We start from the raw sequence: 24,324 nt of genomic DNA, 5'->3' as shown, positions 1-24,324 counted from the left end.
GTTTTTTTCTCTTTTCTCCCAGGTGCCATCTTCTTAATTCCATTTTTTCATGTTAAAATTTTCATTTTTTGAAAGTTCTGTTATCAAATAATTCTTTTAAAAATCTCAACATTCTGAATTCATTCATTTATTTTATTTATTTATTCATTATTTTATTTAAGAATATATATATATATACACGTATCCTTTCCAAAATAATCTCGTAAAATGCGATTTTTAAATTCAGCTTACGAAACTTCAGATCTAAAATTCAATTTTCCAAAATTCCAATATTTTAATTTTAATTCTTCAAAATTTAATTCTCGAAATAATTTTCTAGAACTCTAACTATAAATTTAGTTTTCCCAAAATTCAATTTTTAATTCTAATATCCCAAAAGTTCCATAATTCCGAATTTCATCTTTTTTTTTTAAAATATCACCTTCAAATGCAACTCCATTTCCTTTCAAATCAAATCTTCAAAAATTTCATTCTCAAATAAATCTTCAAAATGCCCTTTTCTTAGACTTAATCCTCAAATTTCCACTTTCAAGTAATTTTTCAAAATTCCGATTTTCAAATTTAATTTTCAATCTCAAAAATTCCACTATTCACGTTCATTCGTTTTAACCTTATCTCGGTTATTATTATTATTATTCCATATTTATTTATTTATTTTAAAAAGTCAAATTATTAAAGTTCAATTCTTCAAAAATCTGACTTTCAAATTTAATTTTCAATCTTAAAAATCCCACTATTCACTTCCACTCTTTTAAATATCATTTTTGTTAATTATTATTATTATTTCTTATTTATTTATTTATTTCTTTTAAAAAATTCCAAGCATCAAAGTTCAATTTTTCAAAAATCCGATTTCCAATTTTAATTTTCAATCGCAAAAATCTCATTATTCACTTTCATTCGTTTAAATATCATTTTTGTTAGTTATTATTATTATTTCATATTTATTTATTCATTTCTTTCAAAAATCTCGATCATTAAAGTTCAATTCTTCAAAAATCCGACTTCCAAATTTAATTTTCAATCTTAAAAATCCTACTATTCACGTTCATTCGTTTAAATATTATTCTCATTATTATTATTATCATTCCATTAATTTATTTTACAAATTCCAATAATTAAAGTTCAATTTTTCAAAATTCCGTTTTCCAAATTTAATTTTCAATCTAAAAAATTCCACTATTCACATTCAGTTGTTTAATGATTATTTTCGTTATTATTATTATCCCGTTCATTTATTTATTCACTTATTCATATATTTAAAATCTCATCTCCAAATAATTTCCCAAAATTTAAATCTCTAAATTCAATCTCCAATCTCTAAAATTCTATTTTTTGCAATTATTTACCTAATCTTTATTATTTCATCATTATTATTGTTCCATTAATTTATTTATTCACTTATTTATTTATTAAAATTTCGTCTTTAAATAATTCTTCAAAATTCCGATTCCCAAATTTAGTTCTCTGAAATTCCAATTCCTTTCAAATTTAATTTCTAAAATTCTCATTCTTATATTTAATTTCTAAAAATCCAATTTTCAAATAAAGACTTCGATTTTCAAAAAGTTAGTTTTTCTTCGAACAATTTTAATTTATGTTTGGTAACGCATGTGATATATTTCGTGCTCTATATTGTGCACTGACTCTGTTTTTATGATAGCGCATTGCTCGTTCGTGGCCCAGGTATGCATCCGTTTCTATTCTGGTCATTCTCTATGCATGTTCTGATTCCCATATGTACATAATCGACTCGAGTATCCATTGATTTTCCTATTGATTGTCATGTCAGCTTCATTTTATTAGTAGAGACCCGACTTTAGAGACTTAAAGGGGTGCTACGGTCTGTACCGTACCTTCCCAATAAGTAACCTGACCCCCGAACCCGATCCGGTTTTTCGCAGACTGCCTTTTCCAAAACCAGGAGTCGCACTTAGGATTTTTCTTTCTTATTTTGTTTACCCTTTTAAAAATAAAATAAAAATAAGTGGCGACTCCAAGTCATTATTTTAATAAATAAAATCATTTTTCGAAACAAAAACCGAGCTCGCCATCGAGTGGGAAACACATGAGTCGAAATGCGAGGTCCACAAATTGATATTATGTATGGTTAAAGAGAAAAATATTGGTAAGTAAGGATATGTTGATATTAATAATTTATTTTTTATCTAATCAAATTAATTTTAATTTATAAAATATTACAACTTAATTATTTTTTTTTATATTTTAGTATTTTTTAATAAATTCATATTTTTAATAATTTAAAACAAAAAATTCAAAATGATAAACAAAAAAAATTTTAAAAGTGAAATGATATTAATTTTTTAAAAATAGGATTAATGAGATAAATGATGATGCATTTAACATTTAAACTATAATTTATTTAATTCAAAATGTATTCTAATGTAAAATAAATGATGATGCATATATGAATTTTTTAATATTTTATTATTATATAAATGATATTAAAAAATATTTATTAAAAAAATTATAATGATGATTTTCATATATTTATTAATTAATTAAATAAAATTGAAAATAAAATAATTAATTTTTTTTTAATAATGAAATTTAACATATTTATTATTATCGGATATTAAGAAATAAGAACTTGGTCTACAACCAAGCTTGAGCACAGGCCTTTTGGCCTGGTTCGAATCCCCTTCGCAGCCCCTATAAATTTGAAGGGCGTGGGTAGCTGGGCCGCGTCCCTTTCGCCACTACTTTAATTTAAAATGGCAGCCACTTTAAATTTGACGCGTAGGTAGCTGGGCAGCGTTGACCGCAGGAGCGTCCGATATATCGGATTTTCCGGCGAAAAATTGGGCGCACCTATTTTTCCATTTTTCGTCGATATTTCAGTGAAACATCCCAATTTTTCTCACACGTTTTCTTTGATTTTTAAAAATAAGTGAAAATAATTTTAATTTATTCTTGGAAAAATTATTTTAAAAAACAACCATGAATAATGCATAAAATTTTAAATTATTTATTTTATTAGAAAAAGAATTTTGGAAAACCTGAGATGGTACGGGATAATATCAGCCATATCAACACCATTACGGCCAGCAGATAATAAAGGTGGGAGTCGTGGGACCATCAAGCAGGAAAAATATCAGCAAGGTAAGAGGTATGATGCGGTGAAAGGGATTGTGGCATCTTGTATATGTGGGTAGGAAGAAGAAAAATTAAAGAGCAGACAACGGAGATGAAGAAAGCAGAGCTGGTGTTCGTCCCAACTCCCGCTGCTGGTCACTGCATATCCGCCATAGAATTCGCAAAGCGCTTAATCCACACGGACGATCGCTTTTCTGTTACCATCCTTCAAATGCCTTCATTACTCAATCCTCATTCAGATATATACAACAAATCTCTTCTTGCCTCTGAAACCCGTCTCCATTTAATTGACCTCCCTCCTATTGATCACCCTCCACCCCATGATCTCTTCCTCAAATCCGCAGAACACTACATACTGCTTTTCATTGAAAGCTACATTCCTCACGTCAAAGACGCCATTACCCACCTCATGTCATCTCGCTCTTCCCCAGACTCAGTCCCACTCGCCGGGTTTGTCCTTGATTTCTTCTGTCTTCCTATGATTGATGTGGCCAACCAACTAGGCCTCCCTTCGTACCTATACCTCACCTCTGGTGCTGGTTTTCTTGGCCTCATGCTCTCCCTCCCAACTCGCCATAGCCAAATCGGCACTGAGTTTGAAGACTCGGATCCTGATCTGGAGCTCCCGAGTTTCGTCAACCCAGTCCCGATTCGCGTTTTGCCTGAAGCCGTGAGTAACAAGCATGGTGGTTACGCTGCTTTCATAAAGTTTGCACAGAGGTTCAAAGAGGCTAAGGCCATTATAGTAAATACGTTTTCCGAGTTGGAGCCTTACGCCATTGAGTCGTTCGCCGATGGTCAGACCCCCCCGGTGTACACGGTGGGACCGGTTCTTGACCTCGGGGGTCAGGCTCATTCCGGTTCAGACCGGGTTGACCGCAGTAAGATCATGGGGTGGCTAGACGCTCAGCCGGAATCGTCTGTGGTGTTCCTCTGCTTTGGAAGCATAGGGGCCTTCGACGCGGCCCAGGTGAGGGAGATCGCGCTTGGGCTCGAGCGCAGCGGCCACAGGTTCCTCTGGGCCCTGCGTCTGCCGGGGCCGGATGGCAAACTCGGTGGAAGCTCTGATGGCACGGAACTCAGCGAGATCTTGCCTGAGGGGTTCCTGGATCGAATCGGAGAGAGGGGAATGATCTGCGGTTGGGCACCGCAAATGGAAGTCCTGGCCCACAAAGCTATAGGAGGGTTCGTATCCCACTGCGGGTGGAACAGCATCTTAGAGAGCATATGGAACAGTGTACCGATGGCGACCTGGCCCATGTATGCAGAACAACAGCTGAATGCCTTTGGACTGGTGAAGGAACTGGGATTAGCAGTGGAATTGAGACTGGACTATCGACAGAGTGGGGGAGAAGTGGTAGTGGCGGAAGAGATAGATGGTGCAATAAGATGTGTGATGGAGCATGATAGCATGGTGAGGAAGAAGGTGAAGGAAATGGGAGAGATGAGCAGGAGGGCTGTGATGGAGGGTGGATCTTCCTCCAATTCCCTTGGACGGCTGATCGCTGATATCATCCCCATTGACTAGTGTATTGCTTAATCTGATCGCGTGGTTTTTCTCCTTACCTTGAGAATTCATTGTTAAATGGTTGAGTTGAGTGGGGGTTGGGCATTGCGAGACATGTACGAATGTGGTTCACCATACCACAATTATATATTAGATATTATGAGGATGAACTGTCAAGTCATCATTTTATCTTATCAATTCTGATTTAAGGAGTTCCAACTTCCAAGTGGGTATGACTCCAAGTATATTGGACTTGATAAAAATATAAATTGGGGGTGGATAGAACAAAAGATTGCGTCTTGATTTGGACCGATTGATATAAATATTTTTATTTCTTTGCCGATATTATCAAGACTAGAAAGTTATTTAGAATTTGTTTTGCTCTATATTTAAAATTCCATACGACATATATCCATTCCTGGACGAGAACAAGGAGCTATCATAATACTTTTATCTTTGATTGTAGTTAATTACAAGGCTATATTGACATATGTCATCCAAAAATCTTAATGACATACTTTGTGTGCATATGCATCTTCGTTGGTTATTTGATGCGCTTAAAAATGTGTTAGGATTTTATTTTTTCAAATATTGTAGCGTATGTGTTGGGAATTTCGTTTTCTTCGGTTGATGAAACGGCGTCGCATTGACCTGTTTTCAATAACAAAGATGATGTCCACCAGGAACTGAGAAAACTAGTTAAAGGAAAAAACGAAACTGTGGTTGGAACAAGGATTTTTATAAGATTACGGTAGTTTTAAGGAATAATTTTTAAATTATCGTAATAGGAAAAATAATTTCAAATCTACCGTAGTTTTGTCCAGATAGGAAAGAGAAAATAATTTATAAGTTCGAAAAATCATCTTTTCAAGAGACGGTTTCAATAAAAAAAAAAAAAAGAAGACGATTTCCACAAAAAAAATAAAAAATAAAATATTTATATGTGTGAGAAATTCTCAATTAAAAGAAAAAAAAACCAAGTGGAAATCGTCTCTTGAAGAGATGATTTTCACACAAAAATGAGAAATTCACTTAAAATAAAATAATAATAATAATAATAATAATAATAATAATAATAATAATAAATCAAAAAAGCCCAAGTGGAAAATCGTTTCTTCAAGAGACGATTTCCATACCACTTTTAAAAGTGAGAAATTCTCACTTCAAAAAAAAAAAAAAAAAACTCCTTCAAAAATCCGTTTTTTCATTCTTTATTATAATTATACCATAATACAATTATTATAAATATATATTATAAAATTAATTAATTTTATTTACTAAATTTAATGTAAGATAAATAATTTATTATTTTTTTCTCTTACTTTGGAATTAAAAAAAAAACCATTATCAATTTATGTGAAAAATGAGTTTTAAAAAAATTTGTTATTAATTTATTAAATAATTATTTAGTATATTATTTATATATTGAATTTAGTAAATAAATTAATTAATTTTATAATATATATTTATAATAATTGTATTATTATATAAATAGAATAAAGAATGAAAAAGTGGATTTTTTAAGGTTTTGTTTTGTTTTTTTTTTTAAGTGAGAATTTCCCACTTTTGTGTAAAAATCGTCTTTTTAAGAGATGATTTCCCTTTTTTTTTTAAAGTGAGAATTTATCACATATATATTTTTTTTGTATGGAAATCGTCTCTTTAAGAAATAATTTCTCACTTGGTTTTATTTTTTTATTATTATTTTTTGTGAAAATTGTCTCTTCAAGATATGATTTTTCACTTCAATTTATTTCTCATGTGAAAATCGTCTCTTTCAGAGACGATTTCTCATATAAAAAAGTAGAATTTTAGAAATCATGTCTTGGAAAGACGATTTTTTTTTTTTTTTTTATAAATTTTTTAAAAGTTCATAAATCGTCTTTTAAAGAGACAATTTTTCACTTACAATTAATTTTCTCTTTCCTACTATGGTAAATTTGGAATTATTTTTCCCACTACGATAATTTAGGAATTATTTTTTAAAACTGTCATACTCTTATCAAAAATCCGATGGAACAAAAGGATGCATGGCAATCCCAAACCCCTGTCTTGTCTCTCTGCCACGTTCCCACTCTCTCCCAACCCCACACCCTAACTCCATAACCCTTAATAACGACCGATATTTCACCAACCACCCGACACTTTCACTCATCGACCAATGCTCCGAAATGAAACAATTGAAGCAAATCCATGCTCAGATGCTTCGTACTGGTCCCTTCTTCGACCCTTTCTTCTCCAGTAGACTCATCATCGCCGCCGCTCTTTCTCCCTTCCCCAGCCTCGATTATGCCCAATAAGTGTTCGACCAAATTCCCCACCCAAATCTCTACACTTGGAACACTCTCATTCACGCTTGTGCTTCCAGTTCCAATCCCCATCAAATCCTCTTAATCTTCATACGAATGCTTCATTAATCTCCTGATTTTCCTAACAAATTCACTTTCCCTTTTCTGATCAAAGTCGCGTTGGAACTTGAGGAGTTGTTTACAGGGAAGGCTTTTCATGGAATGGTGATTAAGGTGTTGTTGGGTTCGGATGTCTTCATTCTTAATTTTCAGATTCATTTTTACGCCAAGTGTGGAGAGTTGGGTTTGGGTTATAGGGTTTTTATGAATATGCCTAGGAGGAATGTTGTTTCTTGGAATTCGATGATTACAACTTTTGTGGAGGGGGGTTGTCCGGAGGAGGCATTGGAGTTGTTTCGGGAAATGAAAATGCAAAATATGAAACCTAATGGCATAACAATGGTGGGGTTTTTTCAGCTTGTGCCAAGAAATCGGATTTTGAGTTTGGGAGGTGGGTGCATTCATATATTGAGAGTAACAAGATTGGTGAGAGCTTGACTTTGAGTAATGCTATGCTTGATATGTATACAAAGTGTGGGAGTGTTGAGGATGCAAAAAGATTGTTTGATAAGATATCAGAGAAGGATATTGTCTCATGGACGACTATGCTTATTGGGTATGCTAAAATAAGGGAGTATGATGCGGCTTAGGGTATTTTTGATGCAATGCCTAATCAAGATATCGCCACATGAACTGCTCTCATATTTGCTTATGAACAGTGTGGTAATCCAAATGAGGCTTTGTAGCTTTTCCATGAATTGCAGTTGAGCAAAACTGCAAAGCTTGATGAGGTCACTCTTGTTAACACACTTTCGGCTTGTGCTCAGCTGGGAGCAATGGATTTAGGTGGATGGATCCATGTGTACATAAAGAAGCAGGGAATGAAGTTAAACTGCCATCTCATTACCTCACTTATTGACATGTACTGTAAGTGCGGGGATCTGTAGAAGACACTTGTGGTATTTCATTAAGTGGAAATGAAAGATGTGTTTGTTTGGAGTGCCATGATTGCATGTTTGGCAATGCATGGGCATGGCAAGGACGCAATAGATTTGTTTTCAAAAATGCAAGAGGCTAAGGTCAAGCCCAATACTGTGACTTTTACTAATATACTATGTGCTTGTAGCCACGCAGGATTAGTGGAGGAAGACAGGACTTTCTTCAATCAAATGGAGTTGGTTTATGGGGTTTTGCTTGGAGTCGAGCATTATGCTTGTAGGGTTGATATTCTTGGTCTACCAAACCTATTGGAAGAAGTTGTGGAATTGATAGAGAAAATGCCAATGGCCCCAACTGCTTCTATATAAGGGGCCCTGCTTGGAGCCTGTATTCATCCCGATTCCATAACAGCACATCTACGAGTTTAGCATTCATCGTATCTTCCCAATCCAGATCCATACCAAATTGTGTAGAAGCCCATCCATCCCCAATTAGCTCTACTCATCTTGGGCTCCTTTAGAGTGCTTTTTATACTCGCTTCTCGGAATTGAAGCCTCTGTATAGAACCCATTCATGTCCTGAGTAACAACAACCAGTAGTTGCATCTCTATCAGGTCTCATTGTCGTCTTTCTCATTTCTATGTTCGTATGACATGTGTGGGGGGGCATCCCTCCACATGTCCTTCTCAAACTTAAGACCCCTTGGCCGACTATGACAAACACATAACCCATCTGGGATCACCCCGTTTGGACCAAGATAAGTTCTGTCTAACACCAGAAGTGAGACGTTTCCTTTCTTCCACAAGCCCAGACAGACTAGATAGGCTGGGCTCACTAGACTCTTAGACTGGAAAATTAGTCCGGTCAAGTCCTCAAGATTTCTAGCGTGCGTGATCAACCACGCCTGATGTTTGAGCACTAGCCTAGACACCTGACATCTGAGTGACGGACGAGACTCTATTTACACCCAATAGTCAATGTCAATTAATTGTTACATACAATCCCATACATTGGTAGGCTAAATGGATAGTTAGCTACATAGTTCGAGATTTTGGTATGTTAGCAGTTGGCACTAGTTAGCCGTCCTTATTTGATATGATTGGCCAGCCGCCCTAAGGGCAATCATCATTACAAGAAAGGCTAGAGTGCATAGTTAGCACTACAACAATGATGTCATAAGCTCTATATAAACCCCTTAAAAATCATGAATAAGGTACACACGCATATACGCTCATTCTCTCTCACAAAATAGTTAAAAGTTATCCTTGCTTGACTTAAGCTTCAAAGGGATCTGCTGATTGGAGCCAAAATATGTGCTCTAATGGCACATATTCGATATGATTTGTGCACCAAAGGACATTCAAATCACCCAACTTGACCTAAATTAATGCTAAGGCCTTAGCCATGAGTTTAATTTGTACTTTGGAGACTTATCTCAGGTTCAAGAGAAGAAAATGGTGTAAATTGAATGACTTTAGATTTTGAAAGATTAAGAAAGGGCTAAATGAGGAAATAAGTGAGTCAAGACTCATAGAACGTAAGCAAAGGCAAGACGAGGATATCATGAGTTTGGAAGATGAGAAATGACCATTATGGAGTAAGAAAGAAGGCAAGAAAGCATGGGAAATGAGGCATGAAGCAAGATTCAGCTGCATGGAAATTTAGAACTCAAAAATCTGATGGTATTATATAATTTGACTTTGAGGAAAAATTTAGAGCACTTTATGGAGACCATTATATACATAATATATATCGTTTGGAAGATCGGGAAGTCAGGAGTCCAATGCTTCAAACGGTGTGCAAATCGGACCTGAAATGAAGAAGTTATGGCCATTTGAAGACAACTGCACCAAGTTGGAGGGTCATTTCGAAATGATTTCGAAATTCAACTTATGAATTCGAAATCCACTTTGAGATGACACCAATTTCGAATTCACCCACTGCCACTTTGATGTTCCGCCTCCTCTACCTCGGGAATTGCATCTAAGGCACTTCATCCGCCCTAAGTGGACCCCACATAACTAGAAATCACCATTTTATTATTATTTTTAATCATTTTTAGGAATTTATTTTGTAATAAGTGGCCAATGAGAGTGTGCCACATGTTAAGTAATTGATGATATTATATAAACTCTCTCAATTCTAGGTTTTAGGGATCTTGGATTTTTTTTTTTTTCCGGAGTTTTTGACATTGAAGGTGGAAGAAGATGAGAACTTTGATTTGTTTTATTTTTCCTCTTTATAAAATATATTGTTTTTAGTTTCTTTTGATTCAAATTATGGATTTTTACCCTATTATGGATTGTGAATGTGACATCACCCCCATGAGAGGCTAAGAGCCAACTTGGGGCTTGAAGCATGAAAACCTAAGGGCTAGGAAATGATACAGTAGGTTATTACTTGATACTAGTGATTCTTGGTAATTCTTGATCATTAGTTATCCTCGTCTTCCCTACCGTTATTTGCCCCTAAACAAAGCTATAAGGAGTAGGAATGGTTAAAAAGCCAAATCTTAAATTGGTAATCAATCTCATTCATTTGATGGTTTTAGTAATCTGTTTTAAAAAGGAAAAATTAGGTTTCAGATGCAATTTTGAGTTATAGAACTCAACTTGATCGCGAGTGGCCAAGGATCCCAAAACCCTAAGATTATATTACTTAAAAGACCCTTGTTTTATCTAATTTCTATACCATAGGTTGGATTGTGGAAAACCCCAAACTTGAATCAATTGAATTTAAAATTAATATTAATTTTTTTTATTAATTTAATTTCTTTTACTTAGTTTCACATTATTCACATATTGTTTTTCACTTTAGGATTTAAACAAAAACAATTCATTTATTCTAGTATTGACAATTTTCATAAGTCAGTCCTTGGAGACGATACCCGGAATACTACAAAAGCCGTAGTGACTCTTTCTCTAGTTTTTTCTTGACCAGAGTTACTATGTAAAAAGGCTAAATATTTTGGTACAATAGAGAATTTTGGTCACCTATCCGGACCACCTGTCCAGACATCCTTTTATGCAGGGAAGAAGTCTATTTGACTCTAGTGCAGTTGGACGAACTCCTCAAAAAGCACAAAGAAGAGAAGAAGTCCGCCTAACTCCAGTGAAGTCGGATAGACTTGACTCTAGTTGGCTTGACACCAATAGCATTCATAGCCACCCCAAAGCCTATCCATAACCCTCCACCAAAATACCTCATTTATCGAATTTGAATCCTAAGCCACATAACTTCGTACCTACTCTGTGCCTAAAAAGAAAAAAAAAACACCTTATAGCCAATTCACCATTGCCCCGATCCTTCGTACCCACTGAATTGGTCACCACACCACACTCGACTTATCCTTCATACCATACTTACCACCATCAACCTAACCCACATTGCCCACCAAGCACTTCTCATTTTCCACACGACACTGGCTATTGTTTAACATGACATTATTACCTATTCAGAGACTTCCAGTAAATCTCCAATTGATTTTGCTTTGGACGAAGGCTACTAATCTAGACTCGAAAACCATCTTTGTTGATTGTTCCTTGCGCTTCGGTGGGTCTCTAGAGTCTGGATGAAGCTGGAAAACTGGTGAAACAAAGGGTGCTTAAGCCTGAGGATTTCATATTCTTTGTTGGATATGTTGGGTGGCAGTTGAGAGATGAGATGGGATCAGATTATGGGTATGTGGCTGCATATAGCCCATACGTGATCAATGGGGTCTCAACAGAGTTTTCCTCTGGTGTATGGGATGAGGTTTTTGCAGTAAAAAAGGAAATCATTATTCTGAACTGAACCCGATGCCTAAGCAGGATATGTAGTTAATTCCGAGCCTACAAAATTTAAGAAATTGCTCACCAATCGAGGAGGATGTTATGTCAACTTGTGATGGTAGAAGCTTGGATTCTCATGTGGCACAAGGAGAGAAGACAAAATGAATGATCAAACTCAAAAGGACAAGCCCTCATTTCTACTAACTTCTCTATATCTTTGGGACCCATTCTCTCTCTCTCTAGCATGGCATGCATGGCCATCTTTGGGGGGCCACTCTTAAAGCCTACGCGTCTCACTCCCTATATTTTCATGCATGCCTTCAAAAACTGATTTTCAAAAATCTTGTTTTAAAATAATTTTAATTCTTCAATTTTTCTTTCTTTATTTTAAATAAATCCAATTTTAATAAATCAATTGCTACCATTTTCCACTAGGCATGCATCTTTTTTTTTTTCCTTGATTTGAAATATTTTCCCTTTTTAATAAAATTTGTTGCCATATTTCTTTACAACAAGCACCTTTCAAAAATTTTGCTTGATTTTTAATAATTTTCAATTTTCATGTTTTGAATGAGCATGAATAAAATTCTGTAATTCAAAATAATGGAATTTATGGAATTAATTCATGCTAAAATAAATCGGGCTTTGGCGGGGCCTAACATAAGAGATTTTCTCGTTCGTTGATTGATTGCTATGTTTGATTGACTTGCTTTGCTTTGTGACATATGCGATTATTCTGTATTCATTTACTAACCTTTGTTTTTCATGAAACAATTAGCTCACTACATTGCTTTTCTTGTTCATTTGATTATTTTTAGATTGATATTATCTTAGTATCCATATTTAATCTATCAATTGTCACACTTGCTTTAACTTAATTAGTAGAGACCTAATTCTTATGACTTAGAGGGGTGTTATGATCTATCACCATATCTTCCCAATAGGCAACCTGACCCTTAAACCTAGACTCGGTTTTTCACAGACCTGTTTTTTCTTTAGGAGTCACATTTAGGGTTTTTTTTTCTTATTTTGTTTTTCCCTTTTAAAATAAAACAAAAATAAGTGGTGACTCCAACAACTTTTAAAAATCAATTTTAAAAATAACAAGCGAGTCTCGCCATAATGGAAACGCATGCGTAGAAACGCAGGATCCACACACACACACACGCATGCACACACGCACGCGCCCACACACACACACACGTGCGCGCGTGCGTAGAAACGCAGGATCCACACACACGCACGCACGCACGCGCGCGCGCCCACACACACACACACACACACACACACACACACACACACACACACACACACATATATATATATATATATATATATATATATATATATATATATATATATTATGTAATGACCAAATTAATTTTGGGGGTAAAATACTAAAAAAAAAGTAATTAAATATTTTTAGTAAGGGTAGAAAGGTCATTTTGTAATTAACAATCCTAGGTATAAATTATATATTTTTTTCTTTTCTGTCTTTTCTATTTAGAAAACCTTATTAACAAAAAATAAAAAAAATTGTAAAACATAGGACTGAAGGTTTGAAGGTCGGATTTTTTCAGGTAAAATTTTAATCTCTAAATTAATATATTAGATTCGTTAGTTAGTTTTGAACACATTCAATATTCTTAAAAAAATTTCAATTTAGACCAAAGTCAATTTATTTAATTTTTCTTTTAAGATCAAAATATTGAAAAATTAAGATATGGGTTGATTTATTGATGAAAATTGAGAAAATTTGAAAGTTAGGAAATTTTAAGTTTTTAGATGAATAAACCTAAAATAAAATAATAATAATAATAATAATAATTCGTGACTTAATGCACGCTAGAAGTGTGTTAATATAATTTATATACTTATAAAGGCTTTGATGTACTGTACATTTGGGGGTAATTTGGAGAAAAAAAAAGGATAAATAAATAAAATAAAAACTATTTTGCAGGAAAGTGATTTTAGTGGAAGGCGCAACTTTTATGAAAATTCGGGAGACTCACTCTTTAAATTATTATTGATTAGAAAGTCAAAAACAATGTAGATGATAAAAAAAGAAGTCAATATAGGATTTTTTTTATTTCAATACTTAAATAATTACTTTCATCAAAATTATTAATTTTTATTTATTTATATAATTTTGATATTTATTACAGATAAAACATAAATATTTAATTCATTTTAAATTTTGCAAATATATATACATACACACACAGGTTGAAGAGATGGGCTTGAGCTTAATGATTTGGGCTAACAACCGAGTTTTGGAAAAAGGGGTAAATAATAGCTTGTTCAACTCAGTTTTAGGAGGCTCCAATCGATGGTCCAATTGGTTAAACTTAAGGGTCTCCAAAAAGCCCGCGGCCCGTGGCCCGCCCCGGCCCGACGGGCTAAAGCCTGGCCCAAGCCCGCCGGGCCCGAGCCCGTTTTTGGGCGGGCCGGGCCGCGGGCCTAAGTTTAGGCTCGGCCCGCCAGCCCGCCCGTAGGCCCGGCCCGTAGGCCCGCCCCTTTAAAAAAAAATTACAAAAATAAAAATTATTAAAAAAAATATTCATTTCAAAATTTTATTCATTGAATGTATAATTACATTTGAAAATGTGGGAAAAGTTTACATCACTACAAAATAAATACATCCCAACTAGGTTGACACCTATTTATTTGTCAATCATCTGTATTTTTCAACCAAAAAAATAAAAATAAAAATATAATATACATTTAGTCATTATTTTCTGGCGGTGATGGCGAACTATCATGCATCCATGAAGATCTTGATAATTTTAAACATTCCATATCGGCAAGCATCTCTGTTTCTCGAATGGAATCGTACATCCTTTTATCTGCTATTTCCCAATCTTTCACACATATCCCTGCTTCAATAACATCTGGCGCTAAGTTGCATCGTTTTTTACTAACTACTCTTCCACCTGCACTAAAAGCAGCTTCTGATGCAACTGTACTCACAGGAATTGTTAGTACATCACGAGCAATTATAGAAAGCACAGGATATTTGTGTTGATGTGATTTCCACCATATTAAAATATCAAAATCTTCTTGATCTTCAAATAAAATTGTATCAGTATTAAGATATTTATCTAAATCAGATGTATTATTTGGAGAACTATTTGTTGTCTTTTTTCGACTTTTCAACATTTCTAGAGCTCCTTTATAAAAAGATGAGGAGTTTGTAGATGTAGGTGGTAATTTAATAGTATTAATATCATTACCATATTTTTCTTTATAATAGTTATATAAATTATATAATAATGAATTTATTTCATTTTTAATTTCTTCAATTTTTATTTGGTCATTAAAATAAATAACTTTTAACCATTCATCCAAAGCTTCAAATTTCAATCTAGGGTCCACAATTAAAGCAATATAAAAAATTAAGGGTATTTCTCCCCAATATTTTCTAAATTTTTCTATCATTGCAAATATTGTATCATTAAATATTTCAAAACTTAAATATTTTTGAAATACAAGAAAAATATTAGTTATTTGCGTAATAACTCGATTTGAAGTTGGATAATATACACCACAAAAAATGTTTGTTGAAGTATCAAAAATTTCAAAAAGATCTCTTAAAAGATCTGCAATATGCCAATCATAATCATTTAATGCATAAATATCTACTTCACAATCATTATTAATTAATTGTATTTCATATAATTCGACTACTTTTCTATATTTTGTAATATTTTGTAAAAGTTTATATGTGGAATTCCATCTAATGGTCATATCCAAATTTATATTTTTTCTTTTCATATTTAACATTTTGCAACAATGAAAAAATAATTCATGTTTTACTTGAGAACTATTAATACTATATGCAATGCCTCTAATTTTTTCCAATGTACTATCAACATTTTTTAATCCATCCTTTACAATTAAATTTAAAATATGTGCACAACAACGCACATGAAATATTTTAGCATGATCTTCTTTTACTTGCCAATATAGTTTTAGTCTATGTATTGCTGCATCATTATTAGCAGCATTATCTAATGTTATTGTCAATATTTTATCACGAATGCCTAAATCTATAATTTCATCATTTATTAAAGATGCTATATTTTTACCACTATGTGGAGCATTTATTAATTTAAATGAAATTATTCTTTTATTTAATTTCCATTCATTATCAATGTAGTGAGCAGTTATACATAAAAAACCAGTGTGAGTTAAAGATGTCCAAATATCAGATGTTAAACAAATATTTCCTTCAAAATTTGCAAAATTTTTTTTTAAAATTTCTTTTTGTGTATAAATTTTTTTCATAATATCTCTTTTAACTGTATTTCCAGACCAACCTTTAAATTGAGGATTAATACCTCGTTGAATTGTTCCTACAAAATCATGAGTTTCCATCATGTTGAAAGGTTGTTCTGCTCTTATTATATAATCAATCATTTCTTCACGACAGTTAGACTCATCATAAGAAAATGTTTTTAAATTTCCACTTTCATTTTTACCTAATTGCATATAATTTCTAATATCTACATTATTTTTAGTTTTACAATTTTCATGATGTCTTTTTAAATGACTTGTGCCTGCATTTGAGCCACCAGTAAGAAATTTATTACAAATTTTACATTTTGCTTTTATTTCTTTTTTATTATTTTCTAAAATTATTTCTATTCTATCAAAAAAATATATTTGAAGTAAATTTTTTGTTTGATGATATTTCATCACATGGACTAGATGAAGAAGCACTTGTCATATTATAATTATTGATAAAATATTATGCAAAAAATAATAAAGTAATAAATATAAAAAAAAATGTAACAAAAAAATAAAGTAGTAGGGGTGAAGTATGTTACTCAATTAGAGAACCGATGCAGAAATTCCTAGCAAATTTGAACTCTTGGAGCCACCAATGCTTGTTTTGCACCACCAACAATATTGTATAATTTGATGGAAAAATAAAAGAATTTGAAATATTGTAGAATGTGAGAGAAATAGAGATAATTTGATGAAAAAATGAAAAGGAAGAAGATGTATTTATAGGAAGGTTTAAAAAAATAAAAAATAAAAAATGACCATGTGACCGTTGGAGGCTTAGCTCCAACGGTCATATGGGAATAATGGGATGGAGCTAAGGCTCCAACGGTCATGTGACCGTTGGAGCCTTTAATTTTTTTTTTAAAAATAATATACTTTATTTTTATATACATATAACTAAGTCCATTAATAAACATAAAAAGTATGTAGCTTAGTTGGTTAAAGCCTCAAGATTTAACCATGAGGGGAGGGGTTCGAATCCCCCCCTCTCCCTTCCCTTGTTTCATTTTGGCTTTAATAAAAAGGCCCGCCCACCAGCCCGCCAACCCGCGGGCTCATAGGCCGGGCCGTGGGCCTACCATTCTTGCATGGCCCGGCCCGCCCATTGGAGACCCCTAGTTAAACTCAATTCAATTCGATTTTTTAAGTTTGGTAAACACCAATTGGTGTATTGGAAGTTGGAACGAGGAGGAAAACCATTGCCTTGTCTCTCTTTCGTATCACCACTCCCTCTCAGCCACAACCGATGCTTGGAAAGGAAACAATTGAATATTCTTCCTCGATCTCCTCTTTTTAATATTAGTTGATCTGTCATAAGTTTCTTAACTTGGATTGGATTTTTAATTTTAAATTATATTTAAAAATTAGTAAATTTTATGTATCAAATATGCTTTGATTTAAATTTATTTACCTAATAAAAAAATAGAAAAGTTTAAAAAATAAGAAAAAAAATATTTTAGAGAGATCATAATTGAGTTACTTTATCTATTTTTTTTTTTTATAATTTTTGTTAAAATTATACCTTGATAGTTTTCTTTGATTTTTAAAATAAGTGAAAATAATTTTAATTTATTCTTAAAAAATTATTATTTATTTCGTTTTATTTTTTAAACCTGTGGACCCCGCATTTCGTGCTCATGCGTTTCCCACTCGATGGCGAGCTCGATTTTTATTTTGAAAAATGATTGTTTTTTATTGATTTAAGAAAATGACTTGGAGTCGCCACTTATTTTTGTTTTATTTTTAAAGGGTAAACAAAATAAGAAAGAAAAACCCTAAGTGTGACTCCTTGTTTTGGAAAAGGTGGTCTGTGAAAAACCGGATCGGGTTCGGGGGTCAGGTTACTTATCGGGAAGGTACGGTAAAGACCGTAGCACCCCTCTAAGTCCCTAAAGTCGGGTCTCTACTAATAAAATGAAGCTTACATGACAATCAATGAGAAAAATCAATGAATACTTGAGCGATCATGCACATATGAGAGTCAAAAAATACATATAGACTAACCAGAGTGAGAATGAGTGTGTACCTGGGCAACGAACCATCATGCGCTATCAAGAGAGGGGGTTAGTGCACAATTAAAGAACAATAGCATGCATGTCAGAGAGCAGGATATATCAATCATGTATCATAATCAAATCAGTCAATCAATCAATCAATCATAAATCACATATGTGGGGCCCCCACCAAAGCCCGATTTATATTGCATGAATTAATCCCATAAATTTCATTATTCGGAATTACGGAAAATTCGTTCATGCTTATTAAAGTCAAGAGGAGCAGAAGATTGTTTGAAAGTCAGAGCGGAATTAAAACTATTCGGGAGAAAATTAGATTTTTGAAATTTAATTGAAAAATTAGAATATCGAAGATCACTAGAAATTTGGAGTTTTAGAGTTTGTTTGGAATTTGGATCTTTAGGAATTAAATTTGAAAGAAATTGAAATTTTGAAAAATTAAATTTTAATGATTGAAATTTTTAAAGGAAATAAACAAACAAATAAATAAAATAATGATAATAATAACGAAAATAATAATGATTAAATAAATAAGTGTGAAAAATTAGAATTATGGGAATTGGGGATTAGAATTTGAAAACCGGAATTTATAATTATTGTTATTATTTTTTGAAGATTTATTTTTAGATGATATTTTAAAAATTAAATTTAGTAACTAGACTTTTTGAAAAATTTATATGAAGATGGAATTTAGAAAATAATAATAATAATAATAATAATAATAATAATGAGATAAACTAAAGTAAAACTTGGAGGTTAGAATGAAAACGTGTAAGACCAAAATAAAAATGGGCATGTACATTCCAGGATGGCCCACAAAAAAATCTTCCATTGACTTTATTGCCATGTGATGATTCCAAAGCAAGAAAATAATAATAAAAGAAAACCACAATGGTTCTCGGATGTAAGTGGAATGAATGGGTTTATAGGTATTTAGGTGGGGTAGGTTAGTGATTGCAGAGCGAAAAGGAAGAAAATAATCTGAAGTATTAAAAAGCCACACTTCATTTCCTCGTTAATGGGCTTGAAAACAGGTGGATCAAAGGATTTTATTTTATTTTTTTTAAATGTCATGAAGGAGGTAAAATCATTTTCGAACACAAAATAGGGCAAAAATGGGAACCATCAGCCATGGAGAACAAAACATAAATCTTCCCAAGATCAACAACGCATCTCAATAATAATACATGAAGGGAAAGAAGAGAAAGAAACAAAACACAGTAGAAAACTTAAAGTTTTAGATAACTAAACCCGGACGACTCCTTTGTATCAAAATGTTGCTTGGTTTCAAGCCAGCTGCAACCCCTCTCCTCTGTTTTAAACTTCCTCTATGAACGCCCCTTTTTTCCTCTGTAACTCCTATAGGAGAAGAACCCAAATTCCTTCCTAACTCGCCAAACCTTTCTCAAAACTCTCCTCTACAGCCGGCTGCTCCTAAAAACTCCAAAAATCCTCCAAAAAGAAAACCTCACTCTCTAGCAATCCTCTTTTCTAAAACTCTCCCGCTACTACCCACCATGCTCTCCTCTTCCATCTCTAGCAAACCTGCTCTGTTTTTCTCAGCTTTCTCTCTCACCCTCCGTCCCCAAAAGCTCTGCTCTCTGCCAATATCACCCTCTTTTTCTCCCGGATTTTCCCCTCTAACAACCTGCAGAAACAGCCACCCCCAAAAGCAACACTACTCTGCAGAATCCCTTTTCTCTCTCTCGGATTTGCCCCTCTAACAACCTGCAGAAACAGCCACCCCCAAAAGCAACACTACTATGCAGAATCCCTTTTCTCTCTCCCGGATTTGCCCCTCTAACAACCTGCAGAACCTCATGCCACCTGTCAACCTTCCATTGGCACTTCAAAAACACCATATGATTCTGCATTGTCCTCTCAAAAGAAGACACGTGGTTGAGCAAGGCTCTTCCACATGGCAAAATGAGCATCTGCAAGAAAAGGCCCCAAATGGGGGTCTACAAAACCATTTTTTCAAAAACAATCATATCAATAATGATAAATTTTTAAATCATAGTTTGAAAAACCTAAGAAGGTATCGGATAATATCAACCATGCAATGTTCAATAGGCCACTTATTGGATAATGAATATTATGTAGGAGCTATCGACACCATGTGCTTCACAGAGTCCATTTGGTGATAGTGGGCCAAATGTCTTTTTAAGTCGTATAATTGATATAAAGGATATAATCTATAGAGAGATCAAAATACCCTTCAAAGAGTTGTCATGTCACTTAACACATAAAATGAAGAGTGGTTGCTAGGAGAATTTTATAGTTCTCCCGATGTATACTAAATTTAGAATTTTGACCCTTGAATTTGTATATTTAATTGTGACATTTGATTTGGAGCTTACAAATGAAATAGGTAAAAAACTTGTTACTTTCTTGTTGGAGGCTTTTTTTTATTTTATTCATAACTAAATAAAATTGTATTTATATTGAATTTTGCATGATAACAATTTAGTAATGGGAGATTAAGAGTGATATTTTATATTATTAAAATATATAATTTATAATAAATAAAAATAATATATTATTTAATTTCATATTCATTTTTTATATCAATAGTATTTTAAAATATAGAATAATAATTTTTAGTTTTTAATCAATCATTTAATAAAAATTAATTCTTATGATATAAGGAAGTTGAGTATATTTTGAATTCTAATTTTATTATATTAGATAACTAAAAACAAAATAATTAATTTCAATATAAATCAATTAAAAATGCATTTTGATTTAGTGTAATTCTCATAAATAAATAAAAATAGATTTTTATTTAAAATATTTATTTATTACATGAAAGAACTAAGGATAAAAAATTTACTAACAAAAATTCTTATTTTATAAAATGGATAAATATGAAATAAAAAAGTTATTAAATTGTTAAAATAAATTTATTAAATTTGAATTTTATAAATTAATTGAAATTGATATTTTATAATTTTGATTTTACTGTATCAATGATTTATATTAAAAGGATTTAATTCAAAAGAAGTGCTTTTATTTTATTTTTTTTTTAAAATGAAATTTTATTATAAAATTCATTCAATAATAAAAATATTAGTTTTATAAAAAAAAGTTTAAAATTGAATACAAAAAATTATAAATAATTTATAATCTAATTTCATCTTTTTTTAATGTGAGGGTAAATTTTGAATATCTTAAAGACTTTAATTTTGCCAATTACTATATATATATATATATATATTTCGTAACAATTTGAGAAATAATAAATATCATGTGTCTAATTTGCAAGTTAGAAAAAAAAATATATTTTATAAGGTGTTTAATTTTTTTAATATATATGAAAAAAAATGTACAACATGCTTATTATTTTGTAAGTGAGAAACACAAAAAAAAAAAAGAAAAGAAAAAATCGAAATAATGTAGGTTTGAAATAATGAATAATATTTATTATACATTAAGTAAGTTTCTAAGGTTTTTTTTTTAAAATTTTTTAAGGTATTTAAAAAAATATTTATTATATATTATGTATTTTTTGAAAAAAAAATAATAATATTTGATGAGTGTTTAAAAAATATTTACTTTTAAAATGTATTTGATAATAATTTTTGCAATCATTTATCTCTAATATTTAATTTGTTAGAGAAAAATGATTAGAAAATCATTCAATTTGGTCTTACTACTAAATAAACAAGAGAATGGAGAGATAGAAAAAAACGAGAATATGGTTTTTTTATTTAAGGAAAAAGGGTATTTTAGGGGATTTTTTTAATTGAACCAGAGGGAATTATGTAAATATGATCAATTTACAAAATAATTATCAATTTACTAATATTACTTTGCTATGAAAGTAACACTCTTTTAAACTTAAGGTACCTTTGCTAATTGAATGATGTACCATCACATATAAGGGCATTTTAGGATAATATAAGGTAAGACATTAAAATGCACTCTTGGGGTTTTCTTTTCATCCGGATTTTGTAAACAAGTCATGTTTACATAGTTCCCCATAGAAATATTATTCACCTTTCTATTTTATCATTAAGTTTTGAATTCGAATTTGTGTGATGGGAGGACATTGGGCAATTATGTGGCCCAAGCACAATTCTCCATGTCAAAGTCAATAAAGGTGGGAAGTGGGAACAACCGATTAGCAGGAAAAATATCAAGGAAGAAGGTCGCTGCACGGAGAGAAGTAAGAAGAAGAGACTAGACAACTGAGAATTGCAATGAAGAAAGCAGAGCTGGTGTTTGTCCCAGTAGCATTCCGCGGTCACCTTGTATCAACTGTAGAATTCGCAAAACGCTTAATCCAAAGGGATGATCGTTTTTCAGTCACCATCCTCCCCATCAACTCCCCATTCGGCCCCGACGCGCATGGATACAACAAATCACACCTTGCTTTTGAACCCGGTCTCCGTTTGATCGATCTCCCTCCACAGGATCCCCCTCCACCTTACCTTAAAAAATCCATTGCACAATTCCTGTCAGTTTACATCGAGAGTTACATTCCTCATGTGAAAGACGCCATCATCAACCTCAAATCAACTCGGCCTCTCGCTGGGGTAGTCCTTGATTTTGTATGCATCTCAATGATTGATGTGGCCAATGAACTGGGTCTTCCCTCATATCTGTTTCTAACCTCTGGTGCTGCTCTTGTTAGCCTCATGCTCTACCTTCCCACCCGCCATACACAAATCAGCGCTGCCTTTGAGGACGCGGATCCTGAGTTGGTGATTCCAGGTTTCATAAACCCAGTTCCGGTTAGCGTTTTGCCTGAAGCACTGAGGGACAAGCATGGTGGTTATGCCTCTTTTATAAAGGTTGCTCAGAGGTTTAGAGAGGCTAAGGGCATTATAATCAATACATTTACTGAGTTGGAGCCTTTCTTAGTGGGTTCCTTCTCCGACGGCCAAGCTCCTCCAGTGTACACGGTCGGACCAGTGCTTGATCTCGAGGGTCAGGCCCATTCTAGTGCAGATCGGGCTGACCATGATAAGGTCATGGCCTGGCTTGACACTCAGCCGGAATCCTCTGTGGTGTTCCTATGCTTTGGGAGTCTGGGCACCTTTGATGTACCCCAGGTGAGAGAGATCGCGCTTGGACTTGAGCGCAGCACCCACAGGTTCCTGTGGTCTTTACGTCGGCCACCGCCAGATGGGGAGTTCGGTAGCCCGAGTGAAGGCACGAATCTGGATGAGATGTTGCCAGAAGGGTTCATGGAGCGGATCGGAGGAAAAGGAATGATCTGCGGTTGGGCACCACAAGTGAAAGTTCTGGCCCACGAAGCCATTGCTGGGTTTGTATCCCACTGCGGGTGGAACTCAATCTTAGAAAGTGTGTGGAACAGTGTGCCAATAGTCACATGGCCACTTTACGCAGAACAAAAGTTGAATGAATTTGAGATGGTGAAAGAACTAGGATTGGCAGTGGAGATGAGATTAGACTCCAGGTACGACGGAGATGTTGTGATGGCGGAGGAGATAGATGGAGCCGTAAGACGTGTGATGGAGGCTGATAGCACAGTGAGAAAGATGGTGAAAGAGATGGGAGAGAAGAGTAGGAGGGCTATGATGGAGGGTGGATCTTCATACAATTCGTTTGAACGGTTGATCCATGCGATGATAAATACCCAGTAACTAGTACTTGCTTATCTTTCTATTATCAATTCCACATGTTTGGAAGTGACTAAGGGTCCTCCATAAAATTATTCTCAAAAAACTATTTTTGAGAACAGTTTTTAATTGTATTTTATTTTTTAGAATAAAGACCTATTTGGAATTTGGAATGCTTTCTAACTTATATTTTGTATGTTTAAAAATTAATTTTATATCTAGGTGTTTTATTTTTAATTATTATTTTTATATTTTAATCTATTGTTTTTAAAATAGTCAAATTCTAAATTTAAAACAAATCACCACCACCTTAACTTAACGTACTCTTATGTTATAACTACAAACAAACCAGATATAAAACACCTTATACTAAGAACCCATTTGATAGTGATTTTAGAAAGTATTTTTACATTTTCTAACTATTAAAATGGTTAGAAACATTTTTAAAAATCACCATCAAAGTGTATTTTAAGAATACGTTTGACAGTGATTATAAGAAGTATTTATAACATTTTTAACACTTGAAAGATGAAAATTTTCAAGTGTTATAAATGTTATAAACGCTTCTTAGAATTTCTATCAAACGCACTCTAAATCTAACAAAAATAATCATTTGAAAAAAAATGTTCAAATATTTCTTCTTGCATACATGTTTTATACAATTTAGGTAATGAGTCATTTCACTTTAATTAACTATCAATAAGATAAGGCACTTGGTTAAATTATTGGAAAATACTATAGTTTCGTAGT

General features: G+C 33.1%; 2 protein-coding genes and 1 pseudogene across 2 annotated transcripts; all 3 read left to right on the top strand.

Annotated features, from left to right (window-relative positions):
- The first annotated feature begins 3,131 nt into the window (after window positions 1-3,131).
- Window positions 3,132-4,794, top strand: LOC117915886 (UDP-glycosyltransferase 71K1-like). Its single transcript, XM_034831627.1, has one exon. It carries the CDS (start codon window positions 3,167-3,169, stop codon window positions 4,643-4,645), a length of 1,479 nt encoding a protein of 492 aa, XP_034687518.1. The 5' UTR covers window positions 3,132-3,166; the 3' UTR covers window positions 4,646-4,794.
- Window positions 4,795-6,654: 1,860 nt separating this feature from the next.
- LOC117917036 lies at window positions 6,655-8,339 on the top strand (annotated as a pseudogene).
- Window positions 8,340-22,088: 13,749 nt separating this feature from the next.
- Window positions 22,089-23,761, top strand: LOC117915794 (UDP-glycosyltransferase 71K1-like). The gene has a single exon (XM_034831482.1). It carries the CDS (start codon window positions 22,189-22,191, stop codon window positions 23,596-23,598), a length of 1,410 nt encoding a protein of 469 aa, XP_034687373.1. The 5' UTR covers window positions 22,089-22,188; the 3' UTR covers window positions 23,599-23,761.
- The last annotated feature ends 563 nt before the right edge of the window (window positions 23,762-24,324 follow it).

This window comes from Vitis riparia, chromosome 6 (genome assembly GCF_004353265.1).
Source record: "Vitis riparia cultivar Riparia Gloire de Montpellier isolate 1030 chromosome 6, EGFV_Vit.rip_1.0, whole genome shotgun sequence".
Lineage (NCBI taxonomy): Eukaryota > Viridiplantae > Streptophyta > Magnoliopsida > Vitales > Vitaceae > Vitis > Vitis riparia.
The sequence above is the reverse complement of the archived record's forward strand: the minus strand, read 5'-3'. Positions and strand labels throughout refer to the sequence as shown.